Genomic DNA, 23,321 nt, shown 5'->3' with positions numbered 1-23,321 from the left:
GAGGCTCATACCAGCTGCAGCATCAGGAGCCAGTTACACATGGAAGAAGTTTGACAGGTTTCTGTTCCAGAGATGAAGGAATTACTTTACTCTACACAGACTTGCCTTTTTCTCCAAACTTCTGAGAGAGAAACTTCTTCAAGAGAGGCAGTTTGGAATCGCATAACACCTGACTGTTGGTAAAACACTGCAAACTGAGAAAGACTGAAGTTTCAAAGAGGTGACTTTTATGCCCACAAACTCAGGAACCATGAAAAAAGTTTGTAAACTCCCAGTATATACTGAGGAGTTTCTCAGGGGCAAGTGATGTCTTCCTCGTTTAGTTTTCTTCTGTGATACAGTATTTCCCTGTGGCTGTGGAACAAGCAGTTACACTGTTAGATTTTGATACTGATAAAATTTCTAACACAGTCTGACAGGACATTATCGTAAAAGTCCTAGTGAGTTTGGCAAAAATGTTTAAAGATAAAGGTTTATAAAAGGTTTAAAGATAAATAAAAGATCTTGCACCATGTTTCCACTATAGGAAGTCTTTGCATATCTGAGATCATGAGGAGCAGACTGGCTAAGTGGTACGTGTTTTCTCCACAGGCACAAGGGAGAGGGTTAATGACACAGACTAGTCCCTCAAAAGCACAGTGTGAGGCACGCAGCAAAGGGGAAGCTATGTCTGCTGTCTGTTTAACAAATGCTCAGTTCTTACTTCATGCTCCATGTTCATTTTGTGTCACTTCCCAAACTGTGATGAACAGCACTATGTATTTTCACTGAGGGGCAGGGCTAATTACCATGGGGAGGGACACAGCTTTGGAAACAGCTTTGAAAACACTGAAGCAGGTTTGCAGCTGAATGCCAGTTTAGGTACTCCATGATCGCTCACAACAGGCTTTCTCTGTGAGGAACCATCCTTTTATTTCTTTTTTTATGTAGAATGGCATAATCAAATATGTGATTGGCCCTTAAACTGTACCTAGCAGTAACCACAGTGTCAGGAAAGAATGGACATCCTGATGGGAAAAAACATCGAAATATTTTGCAGTGATCTCATGTTTTGCTCTGTTTCCATTGTTCCTCCTTTCTCTGACCACAAATATTAGTTCTAGAAAAAGCCAACTCAAAAAACAGAAAACTGTTTGAGGTGAATGTGGGTATGTAAGGCATTATTTATGTATAAATGTGCATCTTAAAAAGTTGTACAGTCCTGGACCTTGCTTTAAAAGCAGGAAAGTCTTGTAAGTTCAAAACATTCAGAAAAATGGATGAGACACTGCTTTCCGTGCACACCACAGTATCTGAGCACCAAAATGCATGCTAGCTGTTAGGGAAGATGAAACTGGTAATTGTATCATGTAACAGAGATACTCATAGTGGAGGTTTGGGGTTTTTGTTTTGTAGAACTGGAAGATGTTACACTTCTGTTAAATACAGGAGTACTTCTTGGTGCCTTTTATGACTCAGCTAGGAAGGCCTGTGATAGGGACCATGCTATGGTATATAGGATGCAGACATTCAAAAGTGTTCCTTTCAACACTTCATCTTATAGACCACAGAGGAAGTGAAGGGAGCTGTTTGTTTTAGATTAGCTGTATGGGACGGAAAGGATGGGACTGATAGCTGTTACCTGCTGTTGGGTTTGAGCACTTTATAAACAGCCCAGCCACTCCATCTCCCCTTCCAAAACTCTTAGTGAGAACTGTACCCCCTCCACCTCGCCAGGGAAAGAGGTTCGCTCTCTCAGGTTGTGATCTTACAGGGGTCACTCCCATGTCACTGAAGAGAGTGAACAAACCTGAGAACTTGACCTCGCACATGATAAAGACAGGCTGTGGGGGCTGTAATGGTTTCAGTTCCTGACTAAATGTCAGATGATCAGTGGATGGTTAAATCCAAGAAGCCAGGAGCTCATTATGGTACTTCTGTTTCTTCTTTAGCACCATCTGTGAGTTACCTGTGCTAGATTTTTCATCAACCATAAGACTGTCATCTTTACGCTACTGTTCTTCAGAGAGTAGGAAGAATGGGGAATGGTGCAGTCTGACAGACATTTCAGTTCCATCCAAATCATTCAAATCTTCTGTCGTTTGAGTCTCTGTTGTCTTCATATTTGCCTTATCAGCACCAAATAAGATGTAGAAAAAGAATCTATTTTCTTTATGCCTCTCTCAAGCAGGCTTTTTAAATGAAGCAGAAGTTCACAATGATTTTTGTTCTGTGGTCTGGTTGGTACAACATGCAAATTACTCAGCTGTATTTTTTTGATCCTGGACAGTAATATTTGACAGTAGTGTTTCCTGAAAACCATAAATTGACCAAGTGGTATGATTATCTCTAACTGGCTGAATGGGATACTTAAGAAAGATTTCAATGGGATTACTTCTAGAAAAAGAATTGGTGAACTACTAAGATACAGTTTGTGAGGCTAGCTGGGTATAGCAATAATTTCTTGAGCACCACTAAGACTATTTTATTCTTTTAGATGGTGATAATTTTTACCTTAGAGGGTTGAGGATGTCTGATTTTAAGTGTTACTGGTATTCTTACCTTTTCTCCACTGCCAGGATGGGCCCATGACATTAAATTTACAATTATAAGAATCATGGGGAAGAATCTGAAAATTCAGTTAGGCTCTGATGGGCAAGTTAGGAAACAGTATGTTTATTTGAGCTACCTTTGGAATGTTGCCACTGTTGTCACAGAATCATGGAATGATTGAGGCTGGAGGGGAGCACCAGAGGTCATCTAGTCCAACCTTCCTACTCAAGCAAGGTCACCTAGAGCACATAACTCAGATTTGTGTCTGGACAGTTCTTGAACATCTCCAGGGAAGGAGGCTCCACAACCCCTCTGAGCAACCTGTTCCAGTGCTCTGCCACCCTCACAGGATCTCCTCCCTTGACCTGCTGGCAGTGCTCTTCCTGATGCAGCCCAGGATACCATTGACCTGCTTGGCCACAAGGGCACATTGCTGCTGGCTCATGGACAATGTTTTGCCCACCAGGACCCCTAGGTTCTTCTCCACAGAGCTGCTTTCCCGCAGGTTGACCCCTCACATGTGCCGGTGCATGGGGTTGTTCCTCCCAGGTGCAGGACCCTGCACTTGCCTTTGTTGTATTTCAAAAGTTTCCCACCTGCCTCTCTCACGCCTGTCTAGATCTTTCTGAATGACAACACAGCTCCCTGGGGTCCCTCAGCCAAGTCATTGATGGGTGTATGTTACACAACACTGGACCCAGTATTGGCCCCTGGAGTACACCGCTAGTTACAGGTCTCCAACCAGACCCTGTGCCACTGATCACAACCCCTGACACCTGCCATTCAGTCAGTTCTCAAGTCACCTCACCTTCCACTCATCCAGCCTGTACTTCCTGAGCTCCTCTGTGAGGATGTCATGGGAGACAGTATTGAAAGCCTTGCTTAAGTCCAGGTAGACAACATCCCCAGCTTCCCCCTCATCTATCCAGCTGGTTTTCCCATCACAGAAGGCAACCAGGTTGGTTAAGCATGATTTTCCTTTAGTGAATCCGTGCTGACTACTCCTGGTCATCTTCTTGTCCTTCATGTGCTTACAGGTTGGTTCCAGGATGAGCTGTTCCATCATTTTCCAGGTATGGAGGTGAGGCTGAGTAGCCTGTAGTTCCCTGGGTTCTCTTTCTTGCCCTTTTTAAAGACAGGGGTGACATTAGCTATCTTCTAGTCCCCAGGCACCTCTCCTGATTGACATGACCCTTAAAAGATGATTGAAGGTGACCTGGGAATGGTGTCTGCCAGGTCCCTCAGCACTTGTAGGTACACACCGTCAGGGCCCTTCGACATGTGGATGTCAAGTTTGACTAAATGATTTTTAAACCAATCCTCTTCAAATACGGGAAAGACATCTCCAGATGTTTCCCTGGTCTCTTGGGATAATGATTCCTGAGGGCTGGTCTTGGCAATGAAGACTGAAGCAAAGAAGGCATTCAGTATCTCTGCCTTCTCTGCATCCTCTGTTGCCAGGGTCCCTGCTCCATTCAGCAGCAGGCCCACATTTTCCCTGCTTTTTCTCTTACTGATGTACTTGAAGAAGCCCTTTTCCTTAGCCAAAAAGTTGTCAAAATCAGTCCGGTTGATGGCACAAAGTATGTCTGTGAGGTTACTCATTTCTTACTACAAGAGGTGTTAGCCTTTATGGGTGCAGATTTATGATGCAAACTCATCAGACCATTGCTCAGCGGATGCTAGGGGGAAGACCTGCTGCAAGGATTCTCTTGCATTCTGTCAGCACTGGAGTGGGGCCTCAGGCTTTAATAAATATCTTTTGAGTTTAATTCTTTTGCTAACAGAAGTCCATGTCATGCTTTAAGCCCAGCCAGCAAACCAGAACCATGCAGCCACTCACTCACACGCCCGCCTTCCTCCCCTGCTCCCAGAAGGATGGGGAGGAGAATCAAAAGAATGTAACGCCCATGGGTTGAGATAAGAACAGTCCAGTAACTAAGGTATAACACAAACCACTGCTGCTACCACCAATAATGATAATGATAAGGGAAATAACAAGGGAAGAGAATACTGCTCGCCACCCACCCACAGATACCCAGCCTGACCTGAGCAGCGATCCAACCCTTCCAGGTAACTGCCCCCAGTTTATATACTGGACGTGATGTGCTGTGGTATGGATTAGCTCTTTGGCTAGTTTGGGTCAGGTGTCCTGTCTCTGCTTCCTCCCGGCTTCCCCTCCTCCCTGCCAGAGCATGAGACTCAGAAAGTCCTTGGTCAGAGTAACCATTACTGAGCAGCAACTAAAAACATTGGTGTTACCAGTGCTGTTCCCAGGCTGAAAGTCAAAACCACAGCACTGCAGCAGCTACTAAGAAGGAGAAAAAATGACTGCTGCTGCTGAACCCAGGACAGTATCCATCCCTTATTCCATACCATTGACATCATGCTCAGATCACACGTTTTCCAATACACCATCACTCTTGTCTCATATATATATATGTATATATATATGTATACATATATATATATGAGACATATATATATATATATGATGTATATATATATATGTATATATATATATATACATCAACACACACACAAGGAGAGAGAGAGATCGTTCCTTAGTGCATGGACGATTCCCTATAAAGCTTCTGAATTAATCCGGTCCATGATGTTGGGCTCCATCTCTTGTAAGTCTTTCAGAGTAGGAGAGGCTGTGTGCAGTGTTGGACTGTTGCCTGCTGATGGTACCACAGAACTCGTCTGGTTTCATCAAACTTCATTCTTTGTTGGAATGATGGTGGGAAGGAAGTCTCATGGGTGACTTCAACCACCCTGACATCTGTTGGAAGGATAGTACAGCCTGGCACAAGCAATCCAAGAGGTTCCTCGATTGTGTAGAAGACAACTTCCTTCTGCAAGTAATAGAGGAGCTGACAAGGAGAGGTGCCATGCTTGACCTCGTGCTCAACAACAGGGAAGGGCTGGTTGGAAATGTGATGCTCCAGGGCAGCCTTGGATGCAGCGATCATGAGATGCTCGAATTTGAGATCCTCAGGACAGTGAGAAGAGCGTGCAGCAAGCTTACTGCCCTGAACTTAGAGCAGACTTTGGCCTCTTCAGGAGCCTGCTTCGGAAGGTTCCATGGGATACAGCCCTAGGGGGCAGGGGGGCCCAAGGCTCTTGGTTGATATTCAAGGATCACCTGCTACAAGCTCAGGAGTGTTGCATTCCAACTAGAAGGAAGTGCAGCAGGAGGGCCAGGAGACCTCCTTGGATGGATAAGGAGCTCCTGAGGAAAATTCAAATGAAAAAAGAGGCTTATAAAAGATGGAAGCAAGGACAGGTAGCATGGGAAGAGTACAGGGATGTTGTCCGGGAAGTTAGGTACCAGGTTAGGAAAGCTAAGGCCCAGTTAGAATTAAACTTGGCTAGAGGTATTAAAGATAACAGGAAGGGATTCTACAGGTACATAGCAAATAAAAAACAGACCAGGGAGAATGTAGGCCCCCTCAGGAAGCTCTCAGGAGAACTGGCTACACAGGATTTGGAGAAGGCTGAGGTTCTGAATGACTTCTTTGCCTCGGTCTTCACTGGCAAAGGCTCTGACTGCACCACCCAAGTCTTGGAAGGCAGATGCAGGGACTGTGAGAATGAAGACCTTGGGCCCACTGTAGGAGAGGAACTGGTTCGAGACCATCTTAAAAATCTGAATGTGCACAAGTCCATGGGTCCTGATGAGATCCATCCGTGGGTCCTGAAGGAGCTGGCAAATGAAGTTGCGAAGCCACTGGCCATCATATTTGAGAAATCATGGCAGTCAGGTGAAGTTCCCAATGACTAGAGAAAGGGAAATATAACCCCCATTTTCAAGAAGGGGAAAATGGATGACCCGGGGAATTACAGACCAGTCAGTCTCACCTCTGTGCCTGGCAAAGTCTTGGAGCAGATTCTCCTGGAAGGCATGCTAAGTAAGGCACATGAAAACCAACAAGGTGCTTGGTGACAGCCAGCATGGCTCCACCAAAGGGAAATCCTGCCTGACCAATTTGGTGGCCTTCTATGATAGGGCTACAGAACTGATGGACAGGGGTAGAGCAGTTGATGTCATCTACCTGGACTTGTGCAAAGCGTTTGACAGGGGAAAGATCACCTGGGATAACTAGCATTCCTTCCCCCCTTGCTGCAGGACTCCATGCAGGAGTTTGGAGCAGGCAATCTGTGTCTTCAGACTCATACTCTCCAATGCTCCTCACTGTTCCTAACCCTGCACACTACTTGCAGGACTGCTGGTACAGCAGAGACTTTTGTTATTATAACAGCCAGCCAGCCACTGAAAGCAAAGGAATCATAGAGCTTCACCAGCTGATGAACTGGACTTACTATATTTCTCTGCCTTATATGCAAATTGAGAGAGTTCATGCCATTAAGGTATTTATAAAGTCTTTGGTTCTCCCTCCCATGACTTCTCTACGTCTAATAGTGCAGAAGGTAGTTCACCTCTTTTTAAGCAGAAGCACTTCATAGCAACTATTTCCTCCACACTAAGGTGTCTGCTTCCATGAAGCTCATGGGAACTGAATTCCCTTTGAGATCTCCACCTTTCTCTCAAATCTGAATGAAACTAGCCAATGAGTAAAATACATGAAAAAGTCACAACTAGAAATGGTGTAGGGGATGAAAAAGTCACAACTAGAAATGGCGTAGGGGCAGGCATCCTCCTGTATTTTCCTGAGGAAATAATGGCAGAATTTTAAAGGAAACTGACAACTGAGATATTTGGGTAATGTGTTTTTTATTGATTCCTATTATTTCAACTCTAGTAGACTTCATACTTGCAGGATGTTTCTTCATTGCACCTTGCAAGACTGAGCAAGGTGTAATCGGCAATTACCATTCCACAGGATGCATTTTATCTTTTTTTTATAATGAATTCTAACTCGATATACTGTCTCCACAGCCCTTTGGTTCATGCAGAAGTACTGCACAAATTGAACTCATCTGTGTGTGTTTTTAATCTTTTGTCTTTACTAATGGATTTATCTTGCTTTCATTTCATAGAATTTAGAATCATAGAATCGTTAGGATTGGAAAGGACCTTAAGATCATCTAGTTCCAACCCCCTTGCCGTGGGCAGGGACACCTTACGCTAAATCATATCACCCAAGGCCTCGTCCAACCTGGCCTTGAACACTGCCAGGGATGGAGCATTCACAACCTCCCTGGGCAACCTATTCCAGTGCCTCACCACCCTAACAGGAAAGAATTTCCTTCTTATATCCAACCTAAACTTCCCCTGTTTAAGTTTTAACCCATTACCCCTTGTCCTATCACTACAGTCTCTAATGAAGAGTCCCTCTCCAGCATCCCTATAGGCCCCCTTCAGATACTGGAAGGCTGCTATGAGGTCTCCACGCAGCCTTCTCTTCTCCAGGCTGAACAGCCCCAACTTTCTCAGCCTGTCTTCATACAGCAGGTGCTCCAGTCCCCTGATCATCCTCGTGGCCCTTCTCTGGACTTGTTCCAACAGTTCCATGTCCTTTTTATGTTGAGGACACCAGAACTGCACACAATACTCCAGGTGAGGTCTCACAAGAGCAGAGTAGAGGGGCAGGATCACCTCCTTCGACCTGCTGGTCACACTCCTTTTGATGCAGCCCAGGATACGGTTGGCTTTCTGGGCTGCAAGCACACACTGAAGCCGGCTCATGTTCATTTTCTCATCGACCAGCACACCCAAGTCCTTCTCCACAGGGCTGCTCTGAATCTCCTCTCTGCCCAACCTGTAGCTGTGCCTGGGATTGCTCCGACCCAGGTGTAGGACCTCGCACTTGTCATGGTTAAACCTCATGAGGTTGGCATCAGCCCACCTCACAAGCGTGTCAAGGTCCCTCTGAATGGCATTCCTTCCCTCCAGCGTATCAACCGAACCACACAGCTTGGTGTCATCAGCAAACTTGCTGAGGGCACACTCAATCTCACTGTCTATGTCAGTGACGAAGATGTTAAACAAGACTGGTCCCAACACCAATCCCTGAGGGACACCACTCGTTACTCATTTCTCTTGATACAACCTCTGAAAGCAGCAGTCCAACAACTAAGACACACAGTCAGCCTTTAGACTCAGTCTTTGTGCAGCTACTAAATGTTTGATCATGAAGCCAATGGAGATTTTGCTACCACTGGGGGCAAGACCAGGCCTGTAGAGGCTGTTTAGATAGTGAAAGAAACTATCTTGACCATTAACTCAAGAGACGCTACAAAATTGAAGAGAATATAGACTCCAGTAGGAGTAAGTCAGACCAGTTAAAGGAGATCAGGAAATACAGACCTCATGGAAACAAGACAAGTGACTGTGTCATGCAGAAATGGAAACGTCCCCTTCTCACTTTCCTATCCCATCATGCATCTCTCTCTTTTGTATTCGCTCCCTGATCTTTTCTGTCTGTACGTACAAGATAATCATTGCTATTGTGGTTTCAGCTGGGATAGTCATTTTTCTTCCTAGTACCTGGTACAGTGCTGTGTTTTGGATTTAGTCTGAGAATGATGTTGATAACACACTGACATCTTCAGTTGTTGCTAAGTAGTGTTTCAGCTTAAGTCAAGTACTTCTCAGCTTTTCATGCTCTGACGGCAAGTGGACTTGGGGGCTCAAGATACTGGGAGGAGACACAGTCAGGACAGCTGACACAAACTGGCCAAAGGGATGATGCCATGCTACATATACTATGGGGAAAGATGGCTGGGGGCCGCTGGTCAGGAACTGGTTGGGCAAATGGTGAGCAATTGCATTGTTCATCACTTGCTGTGTATATTCTAATTCTGTTATCATTGTTACTATTTTCTTCATTTTCTGTCCCATTAAACTGCCTGTATCTCAATCCACAGGCTTTCTCGCTTTTACTCTTTCGATTCTCTCCCACATCCTACTGACGGCAATGAGAGGGTGGTTGGGGGGAGGTGGGGCTTAGTTGCTGGCTGAGGTTAAACCAAGCCAGTCACTCAAGTGGCGGAGCAGTGCTGTCTGTGGCTTTGATCTGAGGGCTTTAGAGAACCCCCTCATTGAGGTTTTCTGCCTTCTCCATTGTTCTCCAGACAAAGGCACTGAAGGTAAAATAAGTAGATTGCTCTGCACTGAAGGTAAAATAAATAGATTATTCTTCAGAGCTTCTCAAAGGGCATTTCCCACCCCTTCTGTGAATCCTATGATTCTTAGTATTGCCCTTCACCCAGATAATGTCCCTCAGTTAGGGGAACTCATAGTCCTTTTTCAGCCTCAAGGTCTGAACATAGTTTTTTCAGGGCAGAAATGCCTTCCTTCAGACAAAGTCATCCAAAAAGACTGGCGATTATGGATATGCGCAATGGATTGCTTTGGGTAGGTGTCTCTGGAATGGGAGATCATCATTCCCCTGGGTTCTCAGCCATGCTGCTGTGAATAGAAAGCTGAAATGCATCGCTGTATGTGGTATCAAATTAAAGAGAAATCGGTAGAAGGAATGCTAAGGTTGAGAGATATCATCTACCTTAAATCTATTTTAGCAGTGGGAGCTCTGTAGTTTAGCATATGTTGCACATAAAAATAGAAATCATGGTTTCCAGTATAATTTGATTTTTAAGATATAAAAATTATCTCAGCCTAATAATGCACATGGAAAACACGTGTTTATTTCTGATTTTCATCCTGTGTTAGCTGCCAAGTCCCAGTTAGTAGGGTATAAGGGCAGAAAGATGTTAATGGGACCAGCTGATACAAGTGAACTAGGTTTTTCTCTCCCATAGGTTTCTGTATCTCTTCTTGTCATCATTCAGACAGAGCAAACACCTTATGAGAGAAGAGGGTTTTGCCCTAAAGCAAATACTCAGAACTGGTAAAGATGAGCCTCTCTGTAGGATGAGCTTCAGCAGAACAAAACATGTGATTAACCATTTCACAGGCTGGAGGTCAGAAGCAGAATCTGAGGAGCTGTAACGTCAGGAGCAAACTGTGCTACTACTCACAGGTTGGAAAAAACAGGTACACAAGACAGTTACACCAGGAAAACACTTAGGTCTACAGCAGTCTGATGAAGTTAATACATGGAAGCAATGCATAAACCCTGAACACCTGAAAATTGCAGCATAAGTTATATTCTGGCAGTGTATGTGAAACAAGTTGTCAGTTGCTGTGAAACTCCAGCATGTTTTCTTTCTTTATATGTCTCAAGGAAGGCCATTAGGGATTTTGACTGTGGAGGAGAACAGCTGCAGGAACACTAACAGAAATCTGTATTTGGAACAAGGACAGGAGGAAATGTACTACCCTGCTTACTGTACCTGCATTGGCTGCATATTGCTCTCTCTTGCATTAGAGGTTTTATTATTATCTCTTTGTTGTCAGCAAGGACAATTGCCTGCAAACACGCCTGCTGCTGGGCACTTTGGCACTGATGTAATTCCAAGAAAATGAGAGCTTCAGTAACAATAATAGGCTATTAATCCAGATAATAACCAGTGTACTGTGCACCAAGGACACGACCTGTTTGTGTTGCAGTCCACTTACCTCCCCTGCATGACTAGTACTTCTCTGGGAGATAGATCACTGTGTCCACCTCTCTCCCTAATGCAGTTTGTGGCAGAGCCAGTGGCTGGCAGGTTTGCTCCTTTCCAGAAGTGTCTGCTTACAAGTTCTTCTGCACTGGGGTCTATGACTTCAGCCGTACTAGACAAGCTGGAGCAGGTGGCAAAGCATGTATGCCAATATATTGGCATACATACATGCCAATGTATGCATACCAATGCATTGTTTCTATTTGCCTTCTGTAAGGCCGGAGCGGTAGAGCTCATCAGGGCAGGTGCAGCAGTGGGTACATGTATGTAGTGTTACCTTTCCTTTGGCATCCAGTCTTTGGCACAAACCCACTGTGAGATGACTGAGAATGCCCTGTTGCACCAGTTGCTCTTTGCTTCCTTCATGATGCCTGGTGGTGCCTACAGAGCAGACCCTCATTGCTGTTCTTTTTGGCTGCCAAGTGATAACAGAAACAGTGCCCATTGTGCTGCCAGCTGGAGCAAACTGACCTCGCCTGAATACTGAAGGAGAATTGATTTGATATCAGTCCCTTACACTGCTCTTTTCCATATAAATAAAACTTCAGAGACAGAACCTGACTTATGCCAAGACAGATTCATTCCCGTTTAGCCAGGGCTGTGGATTTACTTCTAGATAGGGCTCCTTCCCACTGCCCAAGTCTTACGAGGTGTGAAAAAAGGCCTGAGCCCTTCATTCTCTGACAGTTGCCTGTCTCCACTTGCTGGGGTACCGCTTGTGACAGTATTTATCTTGGATGCTGGGGAGTGTTGGGAGCAGAGAGGACAGCAGTGTGTAGGGGCCCAAAGCAGCATGAATGGGGCTGAGGACAGGGCAGGTTTAGCTCTACCATTCTTGGTCTTGTCCTTCTGAGGACACAAAACCTTGGCAGGTTTTAAAAAGGTTTTTAGCAGGATAGGTGTTGTTGGGGAGAGGCTGTCCAGGAAATATGTTTTTTATGAAAAATTGTTCATTAGCAATAATGAACCCTAAGGAATTCTCATTGAAAGCATGCTAAGGCACATGAAAACTAACAAGGTGCTTGGTGACAGCCAGCATGGCTTCACTAAGGGGAAATCCTGCCTGACCAATTTGGTGGCCTTCTGTGATGGGGCTACAGAACTGATGGACGGGGTAGAGCAGTTGATGTCATCTACCTGGACTTGTGTAAAGCGTTCGACACTGTCCCACACGACATCCTTGTCTCTAAGTTGGAGAGACATCAATTTGATGGGTGGAGCATTCAGTGGATAAAGAACTGGCTGGATGGCTGCCCACAAAGAGTTGTGGTCAATGGCTCAATGTCCAGCTGGAGACCAGTAACGAGTGGTGTCCCTCAGGGATCGGTGTCGGGACCGGTCTTGTTCAACATCTTTGTTGCTGACATGGACAGTGAGATTGAGTGCGCCCTCAGCAAGTTTGCTGATGACACCAAGCTGTGTGGTTCGGTTGATACGCTGGAGGGAAGGAATGCCATCCAGAGGGACCTCGACACACTTGTGGGGTGGGCTGATGCGAACCTTGTGAAGTTTAACCATGACAAGTGCAAGGTCCTACACCTGGGTCGGAGCAATCCCAGGCACAGCTACAGGTTGGGCAGAGGAGAGATTCAAAGCAGCCCTGCAGGGAAGGACTTGGGGTGTTGGTTGATGAGAAAATGAACATGAGCCGGCTTCAGTGTGTGCTTGCAGCCCAGAAAGCCAACTGTATCCTGGGCTGCATCAAAAGGAGCGTGACCAGCAGGTCGAAGGAGGTGATCCTGCCCCTCTACTCTGCCCTTGTGAGACCTCACCTGGAGTATTGTGTGCAGTTCTGGTGTCCTCAACATAAAAAGGACATGGAACTGTTGGAACAAGTCCAGAGAAGGGCCACGAGGATGATCAGGGGACTGGAGCACCTCCTGTATGAAGACAGGCTGAGAAAGTTGGGGCTGTTCAGCCTGGAGAAGAGAAGCTGCATGGAGACCTCATAGCAGCCTTCCAGTATCTGAAGGGGACTATAAAAATGCTGGAGAGGGACTGTTCATTAGGGACTGTAGTGATAGGACAAAGGGTACCAGGTTAAAACCTAAATAGGGAAAGTTTATATTGTATATAAGGAAGAAATTTATTTACTGTGAGGGTGGTGAGGCACTGGAATGGGTTGCCCAGGGAAGTTGTGAATGCTCCATCCCTGGCAGTGCTCAAGGCCAGGTTGGACAGAGTCTTGGGTGACGTGGCTTAGCGTGAGTTGTCAGGGGGGTTGGAACTAGATGATCTTAAGGTCCTTTCCAACCCTAACCATTCTATGATTCTATGAATTTCTGCTTTTCAGTCAGTTTCTGGTATAGGCTTTGCTGAAAATCATTGTTCTGAGTGGGAAGTAAAATAGATTTTAGGATTTTATTTATTTTTTTTTAATGTAAGGTATAAAATATATCAAAAATGGATTTACTAACACTTTTGACAGATGTTCAAATGCTGACTAATACAGCATGTTAGCCTGGGAGGAGGTGTTTCAAATATCCAAAAAAGTTTTTCTTGCATGTTGTAAGATAATAAATCAAGCTCTATGGAGCTAGTTTTCTCTAGCAGTATCTCATAGCATCTCTTTTTTAATTGTTTATAAGCACCCCAAATATAATTACTTGTAAAAGAAAAAGTAATAGTAAATGAACGTTGGTTTGTTTTTTTCATTTGTTTTTTCAAGCCCTACAGATAAGGCAGTGAAGTACTTGCTTGTGGAAGGGGAAATACGTGGCAAGGAAATGTGCCATCACTGCTCCAGGCAGGAGTGCAGAGGGTATTTAATATATTTTCTCCTTCTCTTGTTCACAGCAGTCACATAACACCAAGGCCTGCTGTGGTAATGAAGGATTTTAAACCCTCTATTCAATAGTGGCTGCAGTAGAGGCAGGGATGAACCATTGCCAAGCAGCAGGGTAAGACAACACAAACCAACAGAGCACAGCTGTCAACACCTCTGTGTGTCTGTATGTGTATGTGTGTGCGTATTCACTTCTGATATAAAGCTTAACACAGTCTTTACTTCAAACTCTCCACCTCCAGTCTAAATTTTAAGGCATCCCAGATGTGACTCTGTGACTTGTAGCATTGTCGTGGTTTAAAACCAGTCAGGCAGCTCGTTCACTCACTCGCCCCCCCCTCTTCTTTCCCTCCCCCTACTCCCCAAGGAATGGAGAGGAGAAACGAAAAGAATGCAACTCCCACGGGTTGAGATAAGAACAGTTTAGTAACTAAGGTATAACACAAATCACTACTGCTGCCACCAATGATAATAATGATAAGGGAAATAACAAGGGAACAGAATAAAACACCTCATCACCAGGCGACTGACAACTCACTCCCCCAGCCTGATCAAGACCGACCGATACCTAGTCCAACCCTGCTGTCCTAGCCCTTCCGGGTAACTCTCAGTTACATCCTGGGCATGACGTGCTGTGGTATGGAATACCTCTTTGGTCAGTTTGGGTCAGGTGTCCTGTTTCTGCTTCCTCCTGGCTTCCCCTCCTCCCTCGCAGAGCATGAGGCTCAGAAACTCCTCAGTCAGACCAAAACATCATTGTTCCCAGGCCAAAAGTCAAAACACAGCACTGCATCAGTTACTAAGAAGGAGAAAAATGACTGCTGCTGCTGAACCCAGGACAAGCATACACCAACTTTGGTTTTTGTAGCATGTGCCTGACCTTGTTGCTTGTCCCATTTTGCAGACATGAACATCTCAAGACAATCACCATTGTCAACTCTTAATCTATTTGTAAAGTTTTTTGGTTTTGGAGGGTTTTTTTTTTGTTTGTGGGTTGTGGGGTTTTGTGTTGTTTTTTTTCCCCCATTGTTAAAGCTCTGTTATGGAAAAACTCTGTCCTGAGGTCACACCTTTAGGGTCAGCAAAATGCCTCATAAAAAATGTCATGATTCACTGTGGAGGATGACTTCCTGGGGCTACTATGGAAGAAACAGTAATGTCTATTGCAACCTTTTATAACTTGTGAAGATGGAAAGTTCAGGTGATTAGTGGAAAATTTTAACATTACTAACCTTGTTTTGCTGTTATTTATTGAAGATCATTATTTTGTTTAAAAGAATCACTCATCCAATGCCAGACTAAGAAAAAGCCAAACACGTTATAGCTGGCAAGGATGACAGACTGTGCAGCCTGAAGATTAAATGGGAAGGTGCCAAACTAAAGAACGGTGTTCAAAACAACCTGTGAACTAATGTATCAGTAAAGAAAGGTAGGGGAAATTGGCACAAACAGGACCACAGGTCTCCAGACATATAAAGCTCCAGGAAGTTGTCTAGTGGATTCACAATGGGCTACAGATGAAAAACCCTGTTTAAATTTTAAGATTACTGGAACACAGGCGTTTTCCTTACTCTGTGTATGCACAGCACATAGCACAGTGACATGGCAAGAGGCAGTTAGTGCTGCTTGAGTGTTTACACTGAAGAGTAGCACTACGCATCCTCATTCAAGCCAGAGCAGGTAGTTAAAATACTATTTTCACAGCCATAGCAAGTCCAAGAAAAGTAAGAGAGAAGGTACCAAGCAAAATCACACCCTGTTAAGTCTTTTTATTAGCATTTATTCTTATCACTATTACTCATACTTAAACAACTCAATTACATAGTGATCTATATGGAGAGTTCTGTATCAGTATCATAAGGTGAGAAAGTATACACACCACAGAGAAACATTCTGTAGATACAGTGAAGTAGAACCTTTGACAGAAGGGATTATTTCCAAAAGCCTATGTACAAATAAGGTAACTTTCATACTATATACAAACTTACATTCAGAGAATATACTGATTCAGAGATACAAGAGTTTCATTTAGTGAATGATGAGCCATACACATAAACACATGAGAAGAAAACCTGTAATTTTCAGGGGATTGCCTGGACTGGCTTCCATGGCAATGTTTCTTTTTAGAGTTTGAAATGAGTAGGATGGTGGACTTATTCAGATTTTTCTTACAGCAACTTGGGAGATAAAAGAGTATGAAAATTACTAATTGGAGCAAGCTAAAAAAGCCTTTTTATAAAAATACCATCTGATTGTCAGTTACAACACACTACTATTATTTTCACATTACAATATAGTGGCCTGATCTTGCCATCTTAAGAGACAGAAATAATTTCTGTTCATGTCAGTCAGCTCCCCAGTGTCAGGATTGAAAAATCAAAACTGTGTAACAGAAATCTTGATAATGGAAATGAACACAAAAGCAAGCAAAACCCCTTTGGCATTACTTAATTTGTATGAGGGATTGAAAGAAATGGTTAATTTCTGTTGGATAGCCTGACCCTGAAAACTTCAACTCTTTTGTAAAACAGGTATGACAGAAGTAACTCATGTCTTATAAACATACTAAAATATGAGTAGCTTCCTTTACTGTGATCTCAGTGGGAGAAAGCATTAGAATAACAGCATGATTTAATTGCTTCATTGGGCCTGACTCTGCAAGCATTATGTTCCTTCTTCTAGGGTGAACAAGGATTGATCCCCGGCTGCAAAGGCAGTGTGCAGCATTTTGTACAGTCCCACAAGGAAGCTCAAGAGCATGAGCAAATTCCCCAACTTACTCACAGCTTCACTAAGGCAAAACCAGATCCTGCTTTACTGTACATTTATTTGACATTATTTTACATTATACCTTAACAGAGATGTGAAATTGATTTTTTACTTTAAAATTAATGATCCCCTTATTTAGAAACCCCATACTAATCTTCTGGGTTTTTTATGGCTTCTTTTTGCTTTAAGACAACTATGTGACATAAAATAAAAATAAATGAAAAAAAAGAACAACCCACAGTAAAGTGCAAGATCTTTAAAAACACGTAAAAATTTGTTTGGATTAGTGGATAATAAATCCACATGAGAGTTCATTTACCAATCTTGAATTATATTATTTCTTATTCAGTTTGGTCCTGGGCCACTTATTGTGCCTGTAGGAACAATGTGGCCAGTTGTGTGTCTCAGCTACTCATGCTTCAAGTGGTTTCTAGGCTGGGTCTTACCTGGCTGGCTGGGAGCATGGGCTCAGGGCCATGCTAATGTGGTTATGTGGCTTTTGGAGAACACATGGCTTACGTCCAGCCAGGCAAAAGCATGGGCAGGAGAAGATGCAAACTATCATCTGCACCCATCCAGGCAGACAAGTCCTGAGATTCCACACACTGACAACTAGCAACAGCAGATCCACAGGATAACTTGTCTGGACTACAGCACTGTGATCCATATATGACTTCTGTATCTGATGAGGGCACTGAGCTGGATAACTTCACTCTGGAAAAATTACTCTCCCAGTCCTGATGTAAGTGACAGACAGATATCTCAGTACTGATATTCTTGTAACTGATGGCAACAGATCCAAGAAAGATCATTTTAACATCAATCAGAAGTTTGTAGGGCTGGAGCAGGACTCTTCTCCACACTGCCAAGTGCAAGCTATCTCATTTGCTAATCTCAAAATCATTTTTTCTAGCTGCAAGTTATTGCACTAAACTTCCCCGGAATAGCAGGAAAACAAGAATCACCTACTTAAAGGAACTAACCATGCCTCTTTCTCAGTTAGTTGTGTCATTGTTATTTACAAGAGGTAAAATGGTTTCCAAGAATACAAGTGAATCCAATTTTTCTGTTTGCTCATCGATCCCAGGACAATTACGTTTGTTATGCAAATGCATTTATGAAATACGGACTCCTATAATAAAAATCTGTATCTTCCCAAGTCAATGGCAGAAATCTTTGGGATTTCAGTGGGCCAGTTGTTGGAGAAGGGATTATTTCTTTGCTATAAATTAAATAAATCTACCTGATACAGATTAATGTTTGATTCAAAACACAATTTATATGGACCACAAGTTGCTATCTTAAGGAATTACTGCTGAAAGAAGAATAATCAAAAAATGTTGTATATCCCCATTTTTGTAAAACACGTAATGAGAGACATCCAGAGAAATAATCCCTTAAGAGACACCCAAACACTAAGAATATTTCTAAGCATCTACTAATTTTATACAGTACTTGGATTAATCACATTTAACCTACTGCACTATGGACCTTCATATCCACACACAACAGTACCATAAGTGACAACGACCATAAACTACTTCAGAGTAGCATATTAGGAAATTACAAGGTAGGTTCATCGCCATTACGAACACCAAAGGACATCTAAGTAAGCTGCATTGTCACGCACTGTGCTTTATGCTTCATGGTTATGCAGAAAGCCACATCAATGGAATGAATAAGCAGCGGCATACAGACTCAGAGAGCCTGTCTGCACTACAAGCACTAGCTTTCAGTAAAGTAGTTAATCTAAACTATACTGAGCCTTGCTGAAAGATTTTGCCATGTCTATATAAGAACCCTGTTCTTGAGATCATCCTCTTACCACTCTCTTTATCACAGTTTTATAGCATTTACCCTATAGATTTGACCATGGTGGCTTCTGGAGAGAGAAGTCAGGGTGGCTTTTTTTTCATTTCTTTTTTAGTGGAAAACTGTGAGTACTCTTCAAACTCCAGTGGTATTTTGTAGAGCTGGGGCTATTTTCTTCATTAATTCCAATGAAGTTAGTGCAGCAAATCTTTAATTGCAATCTGACCCACGATCCTACCCAAATGCTACTGGAAATCCCTTCCAAAAACAATGTCCAAAATTGGTTCTCTGCAGGTGTTATGGTGCCACAGAGCTGGCTGTTTAACCTGATTTTGCAGTTTATCTTCCTTGCTGTGTTGCCAATCTGGTGTTGCTGGCCATAAGGTCATAAAAACCCCCAAACCACCCCCCCCCCCCAAAAAAAAAACAACCAAACCCCCAAAAAACAAACAGAAAACTAACCAAAAAAAAAAACAACCAACCCAAAAAACCTCAAAAAAAACCAAAAATCAAACCAATCAACCAACCAAAAACCCAACAGAAAAAGAGTAATTTACTGAACAGAGCTCTACTCTTGCCCTTCCCTGGTTTCTAGATTTGAAATGTCAGGCCAGTGAATTTGGGTATCTTAGTTTATCGTAAGCACCTATATACACAGAACTATCATGATCCTGCACACGCTCTTTTAGTTTGCTCTGTTTTGTTCTGCACACTTGGGAAAAGGATCACCTGTTTTGAGCTTTGCCATCTGAAATAAAAGCATTTGGTGACTCCTCTGGAACAGATTACACAGTGGAGTCAGCTCTGTATTTTTGGGACACTTGCTCCATTTGCGGTCAGAATTTGGGTTAGAGCTGCTTTTGAAAGATTGCTGTTTCAGTCAGTAGAGGGCACTGTAGATACACATAGAGAGAGGTGTGAGAGGTGCGAGTGTATACACCGTCCCCTCAGTCTTCCCATGGTGTACACCCGCAGAAACAAATGTTAAGAGGTGGACAACATAATCGTTAAGACAGGTAAGGATTCTGGAGCAACGAAATATCTTAAATACACAGCCAACTTTTTGCTCACAATGAAAGAAGCTCACACTAACAAGCGCTAAGAAGCAAGAGTTGTTGCAAACGTAAGGTTAAGATCAAACACTGATTCTGAACATAACTAGGACTTGATACCTCAGGACAAGACATGAGTAGCAGGCTTTGTAACTCCTAGTTTTCTTGCTATATTACTTTTTTTTTTCATGATACCACATGATATTAACAATTTAGTAATTTTATTATGTATTTTTTTTAGTTTCCTCTACCATTGTTTTCTGTCAAGTCCTCATCTAACCAGATACTGTTACATAAAAACACATATAACAGGAAAACAGTAAATGACAAAGGAGATGAGTGAGAAGCAAACAGCATGGAACACAGAAAAACAGACAAGACAAAATGTGCTGAGCCTTCTGTTACACAGCTGTGAGCATGGCATTGCCATTGTGAGCACGGCATTGCCATTGTGAGCACAATATGAATACAAAGCAATGCTGAATCAGGTCACAGAAATGTGCTGAAATTTCATGAACTCTGAACTGCACAGATAACTTGAACAAACAAATGATGATTATCACAAATATTTTCATAACACTGGTTTCGGTCCTCCTTTTTTGTTTTTGTTTGTTTTTGGTTTTTTTTTTTTGTTTTGTTTTTAAAATAATCCAAACTACAGGAAAGACAAACACTTTGTTGCTTTCTCTCTCCTTACTTTTTTTGTTCTAGGTTGGGACCTTCTTCTCTCAGGATTTCAGTAAAATAATATTGTATTTTCACTCCTTCCTTGGCTTCTTCAGACACACTTTCAGCAATACTGGAAAATAATTATGTATGTTTCCTGCAGTTCCACTATATTTAAATTGTTAGTTTCTCCTACCTAGTTTCAAGATTTATAAGAGCAAAGAGCAAAAGATATATAAGAGCTCCAGCTTTGTACATCAGCTGGGAATCTCTTCCAGCAATAGCTACATGTAGCTGTGAAGGTCCTTACACTCCAAGTAATAGTGAAAGCCTGTAAAATATATATCTACTTCAGCAATTAGGCTGTCACTTTTCAACTACCTCTATTTTCTGTATGAAGTACTACGCATAAGCAAATTAACCTTTTTCTTCTGGCATGTAAAGGCAAACTCATTATGATAACAGCATCCAAATATTATTATTGCTTGTATTGCTGCAAAAAATGTTGTGTTCACACAGTAGCTGTATGGTGTCTGCATGTTGCGTAACTATTAAAGACAGAGTATCCCCATTCTCGTCTTTGCCACTGCATTGCGTTGAATGCAGTTAAAAAAATGCACAAGTTACAGCACTAATCACAAAATGGCCAGGCCCAGCTAGTGTGGCCCCTTCAGTGCCAGAGCAAGAGTTTCTGGAATCTGAAGAGTTTTGCAAGATGTAATAAACCACCACTAACATCCTGATAATTGCCTTTACGGACCTGCTATACAGAGGATGAAACTATTTACAAATACCCTGTCCTTGCTGAAATCACATCATATAAATTCACTTACAGGAAGAGACGCTTCTCTCCCCTGTCTGCTACTCATGCGCTTGGTGTATGCTTTCCACTCAGGAGTTTCAGCAGGTTATCAGAAAACTCCCACACCAGGGTGTGTGTGGGGGTGATGTTTTCATAAATTTAGTATTAACATTCCCTTACAAGATCAAAGCTTTGAGAACTGAGCACACTGTGTATGTATCTGTGTATACTAAAACAGAGAATGAGAATTCTGTGGATAGGTACATACTCATAGGAGAAGCTGTAGCTTTCACTGTTTCTGTGCATGAGCAGCATCTCTGGTTCTGAGTGGTGAGGATGCTCTGCAGCAAAGAAAACCTCAGCGCAGCTGGACTCAGTCCTTCGCTTGTGATTGGATTGTCCAACAGCAGTCATTCTTCAGCTCTGGGATCCATCCTTTGTATCCTATTCTTTCTTTCTCTCTTTTGAAAATGGGTGAGAGGAAATTTAGGAGTCCATAGGCTATTCTCACAGAAACTTTCCATTGTGGGTTTTTGCTGTTTCATATTGATGTATATATATATTTAAATAAATATATGTGGGTTTGGATGAGGGGAGGGTGGTTTGGTTTTTGTTTGTGGTTTTGGTTTGGTTTTTTTATTTTTGTTTGGCTTTGGCTGTTTTCTTAAGTTGTTTATTTTTTGTTTGGTTGGTTTGGGTTTTTTTCCTTTTTTTTTTCTTTTTTTTTTTTCTCAAAACAGCATTTTTCACTAGATGGAGACAGGACACTGGATCACTTTGTCCTCCAGGAGGACACTGACAATCAGGAACACAAAATAAAGCCCAAACATGAGGAAACCCAGGAACTTATTCATCCTCCACTTGCAGAAAGCAATCGAGAGGATGACAAAGAGCAGCATGATGAAAAGGAGGACAATTGCACAGAACAGACCGTTGCTGCTGACTGTCACCGGGGCAAAGCTGTTAATGACAGCGTACAGGAGCCATGGAAGAGGCAGGCTGTTAAGAAATAAAAAAATAAATGTGAACCATTGCAGAGGTGCAGGAAAAGTCACGAAAAAGCTTCTGGGGACACTCCAAAATACCACCAGAGGCTTCCTGCAGAAAGAGAGGCAGGAAGAGTTTCAACTCTTCTAATACGTACACAAATCTTTGTTAGCTTGCTCATGGTTCCCAAGGAGAATACACAGGATTTAGGCTCTCTACTCTTCCACCAGTTACATTGGTGAATTCTATTTCCCTTGGCCGTCAAATCACCTGGAATCCCATCTGTGAGCAGGAAGACCCCTTTCATTTGTTTTTAGATTTCAGACCATGTGTGGAAGAACTACTTACACTCTCTTTCCAAGAGTCTGTGTGACAGGACAGTAGGTCACATAAAGACACATCCTTGCCAAAAAGAACCATCACTTTGTAAGGCAATTTGTCCTATAAAAGCTTTGATCCACATTTATGGTATAAACTCTATGTAAAATGCGAACTTCAAATGAACTCCAGCTTAATTTCTATTTCTGTATTTGCTGTCATTGCATTTCTCATCTCTGATGCCACAGAATGAGGCAACATCCCTCTGGAAGATGTCAAGCTGAAATAAATATTTAAGCCACTGATCAGAGCTTAGCAGGCTTAGGAAGCATGAAGAAGGCTGTCAGAAGCTTACAGCATTCAACCTTTGAATAAGCAGTTCAAGAGAGAATAATTTGTTACAGCTTCAATACTAACTACACCAGACTACAGCTCAACTGTGCCATTTCTGATGTAAATATACCAGGTTTAGCAGATGTGTACAGGACAAGAACATTTACATTGGCAGGAAGACTACAAATTTTAAGAAAATTAAGAAGGTACGGCAAAAGAGAAAAGTTTTGCAATGCACCCTAAGCACCCTTTTGCAATGCCCCCTATAGATTTTGTACTTCTGATGCTTCTGGATTAATAGAAAAAAGTAACCCATTTTTAATGCTGTGTCCAAAGGTACTGCCATTAGCTAACAGAGTAAAAAAGCCATTTACAATCCACTCTAACTTCAGGATCCCTTTCTGTATCTGTTCAGTTGCTGGTATATTTTCAGCAGCAAGAAATAATGACCTGACTAGGCTGCTCAAAACTGTGACTATGACTAGACCTGTTCTTCTGCATGTGTGAGAGGAAACAAAAATCAAAGATGGAGAAACTGAGAGTACGGACATGATTCTCAGTGCCTCTATTCCTGTGTTGAAGATGGAAACGTGGGAATAAAGACAGTTTGTCTGTATATTTCCTGCATGGTTTTGAAACACTGAGGCATTGATCACATTTCTGGACCTCCTCTAACTCGGTCTCAAAAAGTCAAAACAGAATCTGAATGCCAACCATATGCCACACATTA

General features: G+C 42.7%; 1 protein-coding gene across 5 annotated transcripts in view; it reads right to left on the bottom strand.

Annotated features, from left to right (window-relative positions):
• Positions 1–21,651: 21,651 nt before the first annotated feature.
• Positions 21,652–23,321, bottom strand: part of SLC24A2 (solute carrier family 24 member 2) — a 118,155-nt gene continuing 116,485 nt past the window's right edge. For all 5 annotated transcript variants that reach the window (XM_057432933.1, XM_057432930.1, XM_057432934.1 and 2 more), the window contains one exon: positions 21,652–21,952. In XM_057432933.1, coding sequence (XP_057288916.1) covers positions 21,703–21,952 — 250 coding nt within the window. In that variant the 3' untranslated portion in view covers positions 21,652–21,702. The remainder of the gene's footprint in view (positions 21,953–23,321) is intronic.

This window comes from Pezoporus wallicus, unplaced genomic scaffold (genome assembly GCF_028554395.1).
Source record: "Pezoporus wallicus isolate ANWC-B61680 ecotype Strahan unplaced genomic scaffold, APGP_CSIRO_Pwel_v1 contig_2910, whole genome shotgun sequence".
In the NCBI taxonomy this organism is placed as follows: domain Eukaryota; kingdom Metazoa; phylum Chordata; class Aves; order Psittaciformes; family Psittacidae; genus Pezoporus; species Pezoporus wallicus.
The sequence above is the reverse complement of the archived record's forward strand: the minus strand, read 5'-3'. Positions and strand labels throughout refer to the sequence as shown.